Source organism: Ceratotherium simum, chromosome 19, assembly GCF_057802395.1.
Source record: "Ceratotherium simum simum isolate JZ-2026a chromosome 19, ASM5780239v1, whole genome shotgun sequence".
NCBI lineage: Eukaryota > Metazoa > Chordata > Mammalia > Perissodactyla > Rhinocerotidae > Ceratotherium > Ceratotherium simum.
The window spans coordinates 22,947,747-22,954,910 of record NC_141918.1 but is presented as its reverse complement, the minus strand read 5'-3'; the positions used below and the strand labels follow the sequence as shown (position 1 = coordinate 22,954,910).

The 7,164-nt window shown below is 48.7% G+C and overlaps 1 protein-coding gene across 3 annotated transcripts in view; it reads left to right on the top strand.

Annotated features, from left to right (window-relative positions):
- Positions 1-2,045: 2,045 nt before the first annotated feature.
- FAXC (failed axon connections homolog, metaxin like GST domain containing) overlaps positions 2,046-7,164 on the top strand; it is a 70,676-nt gene continuing 65,557 nt past the window's right edge. Inside the window, exons 1-2 of one of the 3 annotated variants that reach the window (XM_087443910.1) lie at positions 2,046-2,143; positions 2,649-2,770. In XM_087443910.1, the coding sequence (XP_087300036.1) occupies positions 2,664-2,770 (107 nt within the window). In that variant the 5' untranslated portion in view covers positions 2,046-2,143; positions 2,649-2,663. Of the gene's footprint in view, positions 2,144-2,249; positions 2,771-7,164 lie in introns of those variants that run through there. The other 2 variants (XM_087443909.1, XM_004422144.3) reach the window with 2 other exon arrangements.

Sequence of the window (7,164 nt, the reverse complement as noted above, 5' to 3'; positions counted from 1 at the left end):
ACCACCACTCCTCGGGGGCTGAGTCCTGCCCCTGAGGCGTAGTCTCCCTTTTCTCTGTGGCTGGATTGCACCCCTTTGTGGAGCAACTTTTCCACGTAGGGCTCAGTCTGATCTTCCATGAAGAGTTGGCTAATGCTAGCAATGCTGCTGTGCCTTTGCAGCTATGGCTGCTTCCTTTTTCCCCAAAGCTTTGTTCTGACACTCTCATACCAAACTTTTGCCTGACTCTTGCGTCTGTTGACTCCTGAGAGTCTACTCTGCCTCCTTTCATCTTTATACAACCCTGAGTTCTAATAATCTTCTCTTCTCCTATGTGCCATAGGCCTAAAAGCTAAAATTTAATTTGCATCAGATTGTTTAAGATTATATTTTAGCTTCTCTTACGGGATTTTATTTTACCTACACCTGCTTCTTAAAGATGTTCACTTCAGGGTAATCTCTGAAAATTTAAACCATATTTGAACCAAAGGCCAGATAATGCTCACCGATAATCTGATACTGCCAGGAAGCAGCCGTGGGCCACTGGCCTCCACGAGCAGGCGGGGCAGGTCTGCCTGCCAGAGCCGTTGTGAGAGGGAAATGCGGTAAGTGGCTCTCTGGGATCAAAATATTAAACTTCACCTGGTTTCTAACTCGTTTTCTGGGCATAGGTTTTGTCAGTATCGGTTCTCCCTTTTGCCTTCCATTTTTCTCCACTCAGGGTAATTTACGCCCATCCCCACGGCTGGACCTAGACACTGAAGCGCATAATTCAGTACCAGATGTCGAACTGATACTCTAAATATCGGCCTAACATTTAATGAGAGCAAAGGCCGAGTGCTGTGCGGGAAGGACATAGAAGAAGAACGGAGAATCACTGGTGTCAGTGCTCCTTCTGCCCTCTCGGCACAGAGCGTTTGTGCTCTGAGCCCAAAATTGCCCACTCTGCTTCCTGTGGACACGGCCCTGCAGCCTCCTGGCCCTGCTCCCTGGAAGACAGCCTAGTGACCATCTCTGTCACTCCAGCAGGCCTTTGGGTTCCACTCCTTGCAACATGCTCATGGAAGGTTCACTTCCAACCCACACACACTGCTTCTTCCTGAGAGGTCACATAAATGTATACAGCGGTGTTTGGGACTCCTCACGCGCTGGTACTTGGGTACCAGCCTGGCTAGCCCCTCCCCTTATCTCAAGTGGGTCTGGTATTTTATGAATATGACTGCACTCGCTGCCTGTTCTAAGGGGCTGGGTGGTAGGGAAAGTAGAAAGGAAGAGGAGTCTCCCTACACCCCAATCTCCACTCCCTCATGCAAAAGCCTGGAGGGTTCCTATATCCATCCTTTCACCATAAGAGTAATAAAGCCCCTACCGGAATTTTTTTTCAGTTCCTTCAAACAATTTTAAACTCTCCATGCTCTTGCTAAAATTGGTGTGTACATCATAAACTTCTATGAACCACGGTCCTATTCTTTGCGCTTATGAACTGTTAAAAATGAAGTTAAAGGGGGGAAAAAAAGATCTCTCTCTCTCACACACGTTTGGCATTTTCTGCGCCGAAGAAGAAAGGAAAAACACCCCCACCCCCACACCCCACATCAGCGAGTTCCCAGACAATGATTTCCAAGGGGAAAGACTTGAGCTGGGTCTGTCAGAGGGGAAATCTTCTGGGGTACATTTTTGTTGGTTGTCAAACCAGACATCTCCCCGCCGTGAGCACATGGCTGTACTTGTGTAATGTAATAAGAGTGTTGTTATAAGTTATGCATATACACAGCGCCTTCCTGACGGCCAGAACAGTCTAATTCCCGACCTTAATCCGGGTCCTGGTTCCCAGCCCCCGCGGGGTGGCGTTTCCTGCCCGCGGCTCCGCGCCGCCCCAGGTGAGTCCTGCGCGCTCCCCGCTCGCGGGCCTGCGGGAGGGGCTGGAGCGAAGGCGGAGGGCGGGCCGGGGGTTGTGGGGGACGGAGATCCGGGCCCTGACTGTCGCTTCCTCCCCGTGGAGTCGCATTCCAGCCGCCTCCGCAGCCCCAGCCCCAGCGCGCCGCGCCGTTCCAGGCCGTGCCGCCTGGAGGCGCGGAGCCCGCCCGGCGCGCCCAGCCCTGCAGCTCCGGCCGGGGCGGAGGCCGCCGGACCGCGGAGATGCGGGGCGGGGGCAGGGCGCGGGGTAGGTGACTTTATCCCGCCTCTGTTTCCCTGCCCCGGGGAGCAATGACATCACGCGGCCTTCTCCAGGCGCCGACACAAAGAGCGGCGCGGAGAGGCCGCTGCGGGGGGAGCCGGCGGCCGCCGCTGCCGCCACGGGCCCCGCGGCCCCGCCGGCCAGGCCCGCCGCCCTCGGTCCGCGCCCTTCCTCCTCCTCCTTCTCCTCCCCCTCCTCCTCCCCTGCCGCCGCCCCCGCCTCGGTCGCCGCCGCCCGCGCCGCCCGCGCCCCCAGCGCGCAGCTGAGTCCGCGCCCGGCCGCGCCGGCCCCTTCCCATGCGGGCGGCGCGGGCCCTGGGAGGGGCGCCCGCAGCCAGCCGCGCAGCATGCACTGGGGGGTTGCCTTTGCCTCGTCCAGGCCGTGCGTGGTGGATCTGAGCTGGAACCAGAGCGTCTCCTCCTTCGGCTGGTGGGCCGGGTCCGAGGAGCCCTTCTCCTTTTATGGGGACATCATCGCTTTCCCTTTGCAGGATTACGGTGGGATCATGGCAGGGCTGGGCTCCGATCCCTGGTGGAAGAAAACCCTTTACTTGACCGGGGGAGCTTTGCTGGCCGCGGCTGCGTATCTGCTCCACGAACTCCTGGTCATTAGGTGAGCCGGAGAGAGGGCCCCGCGCAGGGGCGCCTGGCCAGGGCAGGTCTGGCGCGAGGGGGGACCCGTGCCAGCCCCTCGGTCACGTCGCCCAAATGCCCAAGAGTCCTGCCCTTACCTTTCCCCAGAGGCAGTCCGTGGTCACCTGGCCGTGAGGGGCAGTTCAGAGTTGACAGGAGAATTAAACTGGGACTGGGAGGGAAAAGCATTTGTCTCCCAGTCTTTCGGTGCTAAAAGCAAAGATTCTCTGGGTTGTTATGGAGCAAAATAGTCTATTATGAAATGCCTTGAGGAAGATCTAAGTGCATTGTTTGCAACAATAGAATTAGGCCCTGTAGAAATACTAAGTTACATTTTTATGAAATGCCTTATTTGTTTATAGGTAATAATACTAGAATACTAACCACTAACCTTATCTTTTACTTAAAGGTTAGTTCTCTGTTACCGCGCCCCAAATGTCAACATCACAAGGCTGAAATTGCCAAAGCTCCAGAGACCTCTGGGTCCCTGTTAGCGATGCATGGCCCAGTGTAGTGGTGTGCAGGTTGTTGCAGCCTTAACCTGGTTATCTGCTAGTCTGGTGCTGAAAGGTTTAAATGCCATTGTTGTGTGAGCGGTCGGAGATCAGAGGACTAGCACATGGGCGTGTTTGACAAGAACACGGGAGGCGCCCAAGGCCGTAAACAGTTGCATCCGATGCCTGCCGCAGAATGTTTACAGGATTGACTTAGAAATGCCGGAAAATGGAGGCCCCTGCTGTTGGTACATGAAGCCGGACATAGATCTTTGAGTAGAGTCATGCCGTAGGCTACTGGGACGGTCGTTTGGCTAATTGATACATCAATTTACAGTTGAAATTTCCATGCCGTTTGAGCCCTCTGTCACTGGGAGATGACCGGAAAAGAGCAGTTTTCAGTAGCTCAGAATGTCCCTCTTGCCCGGTATTTTCTAAAGCGTGAGAAATGTGTCCACATGGCCTTTTTCCAGTGGAGGAATCCTACACAATAGGTTATAAACAGAGACAGTGATAGGTGACCTTTAACAGGCCTGCGGGGATTCCAGGAGGACATTGTGACAGCCTAATTTAGGTATTTTGAGTATTTCTAGTCTCTGAGAGGGTAGGAAATCATTTAGGTCTGGGGAAACGTATTAGCTTTCCTATTATTTAGCCATAATTGAGAAGTTGTATTTTAAGCTTATGATACATTGAATTCTCTTACTTAGCACAGTGTCTTGAATCTAGCTGAACCCAATAAAAAATTGTAAAGTGAATTATTTCTGTAGATTATTTTATGTTTTTTGCTAGTTTTAGAACTCTCTTTCAAGTTAGGTTTCAAGCTATATGAAAACTAAAACATTTGTGCGGTAATTTAAATGGTAACGCAGCTGTTTCTCAATGATATTCCAGTCCAAAGGCTTTTGAGGATCCCGAACCATGTGGCTTCTCACCAGTTTTCCACTTTGTGGAGGGAGTGGAGGTCTAGCTTCACAGGACTGAGTCTAAACCTGGCTTAAATGACCTTGCAGAAATAGCGGGGGGCTCAGAGCTCACCCTGGGAGCAGGCCACGCCCTGGTAGGTGTGGTCACTGGCCACAGGAGAGCCCTCCGCCCACAGATACCCCCCTCACGTAGGGGACTACTTGGATACTTATGTGGATTAAGATGTTTTTAAGCGTTGGTTTATTCACTTTTGTTTCTTGACAAATGGTTAAGCTGAGTTGGGAAATCTCTTATAATGCAAATAATAAAAAATGGCTGCCCGGTTTTCTGCCCTTGGTAGGGGTCTGCACAAAAGTGTGTTATCTGCGGGATTTGCATGTATTCCTCACAGCTGTCGTTGGATGCCTGATCCCCATTTCATAGATGAGGAAGTGGTGCTGAGGGAGGTTAAGCAACTTGCCCAAGATCACACAGTAGGAGGAGTCGGATCCAGATTGGTTCTGGGAACGTGTCTGCAGAGCCTGCGCTTTTTACCACTGTCTCCTAGAAAGTACCAATTCTGAATTAAGTTTTGATGGGGGAGAGGAAGAGAAATGTACAGAACTGGGGCAGTGCTCAGGGAGACAGGCTTGTGGCAGGGACCTGAGTTTTGACAGCCTCTAGGGGCACAGAGGGATGGGGAAAAAGATTGAGGAAGGTCGGACACTGAGATTCAGAGGTGACGTGATAGACACCTTCACTTAAGTTGAAATCTAAGTGTTGATTGTCTCTGTAGCTTAGGCAAAACACAAAACAATCCAAAATATGCAGGATGGGAAATCCACCTTGAAATGGCTTCACTGTCTGAGTGCACTGGCAGTTGTGAAGTCTCCATCACCCTACTTGGGTTTTCTGCTGCATAGACTTAGCCTTAATCTATGGCTGTGTCTCCAGAGTGGAAAGTAGAGTTGACAGGTGAGAATTATTTAGGAAGTTTAATTAATGAGTATATTAATGAGTAGAATGAGTATAACAACTGGTATTTTGGATTTTATCTATGTTTTTCTCACCACAGTATTTTTAAACAGATATAGTCCCAACCCTGTACTTCATTCTCTCAGAGTGGAGAGAGTTTAGCAGCTATCTTAAATTCAACCCCGCATTGGAAAATGTATTGTTTGAATATTGAATGACTAAGTAATGACTTTGTTACAGGTATTTTGCTTGCACCTTAGGCACATGGGCTTGGTCTGTCCTAGAAAATTAGTTAGGGAATCAGAGCAGCCCATGATCAGTCTATGATCTCCATAAACAACAGCTCCTCAGCCATTTACAGAGGCATGGTCATCTGTGGTAGCCTTCACCTCGGGAGTAGGGACTAATCTTGCTGCTCTACAGGTGCTCTCTTATATGGTCCTCATTATAAGGGCACTTGAATGTGCTTATACTAGCTGTCCAGGCAACAGCTCACCTGCCCCTCTGATCCTGAGTTAGTTAGATAGAGAGGTTCCTGACATGTGGAGGGAGGGCTCTGGAGCCAGATTAAGTTCAAATTCACTCTGCCTTTAACTAACCAGGTAACCTTGGATCTGAGAGTAAGCTTCTTGGCTACTTGGTTTTCTCATCTGTGAAATGGGGATAGTAGTAGCCTTCCTCATAGAGTTGATTAAATGAGTTAACACAACTGAATTGCTTAGCACAGAGTTTGACATATAGTGAGCATACAATAACAGTTGGCCATCATTAGCTAACAAAGACTTTCATCGGAAGGTTCTAGGCTTGAGTGGTCTTAGTCAAACTGGCTGTTTTAGTGAAATTAACTGAGGAATTGCCCATTTTGGTGTAAAGTGCTTAAGAGCTTGGGAACTGGAGCTATTAACGACTTGATCTTAAACTGATATTCCTTGGGCAAGTTATTTAACCTCTCCGAGCTTCAGTTTCCTTGTCTACTATAAAATATATATATATAAGTATAGTATAGTATACTAAATTTAAACTACAACAATATTGACTCTATAGTGTTACTGTCAGAATGAAATAAGTTTATCTGTATAATGTATACAAGGTCATTGGCATGTGCTCGTCACATAGTTAGCATCCATTCTTGTTATGACATGGCCCAAGTTAACCATTAGAAGTAGATCTTTCTGGCCAATGAGGCAGGGAATTTTATATTTATCTCCTCTCCTTTAAGTTCTTAAATTCTTGCCTGGCTAATTTACATGAAAATGTCATTCTGTGACTTGAATTATTTGGTTGGACAAAATCAGTTAATTGTCAAATCTGCAGTTTGCATTTCCTAGGAATATGGTCTAATTGCCTTCTTAATTTTAATATCTGACCTCTCAAACATTTCATCTAAGTGAAAACCTTTGTTTTATAGCAAGTATTGCCGGAAAGCAGCAAGTATTGCCAGAAAGCAGCAAGTATTTTTATTCTTTTGACCAGTATTTTCAAAATGAGTCATTCTTAACTCTGTAAGTGGAATGGGCACTCTGGTGGTAAATTTCTCTGAAAAGAGTTTGTTTTACTAAACGGAGATGCTGCCGTAAGTGAGCGTCTGGGTGATGATGATACAGAGAGTTGCCCTTGCTCGCTTGGGTAGAAGTACCTTTGGGATTGAACTAGAAAGGATGTGAGGGAACCAGAGGCTAGGGAGGGCCAAGGGGAAGAATGAGGTTTATCTGACTGGGAAGTGGTTGGGTCGAGTGAAACATGGAAATCGCAAAAGGTTCCTGAGTGTGGGCTGTGTGGAATGATGAGAGTTTGAGCCTAAGGGGATAAGACCGTATCTCTTTGAGAATAAAGCCCAACACTCTTATATAATGCTTGATAGCTCACCTGTTTACAGATATTATCTTAATTCTCACGATAATTGATGTCCTCACTTTGCGAGAGCAGAGGAGAGGTCTAGGGTAACATGGCCAGTAGGAAACAGGGCTTGGCCTTGACCCCAGGTGTCCAGACTTGGAAT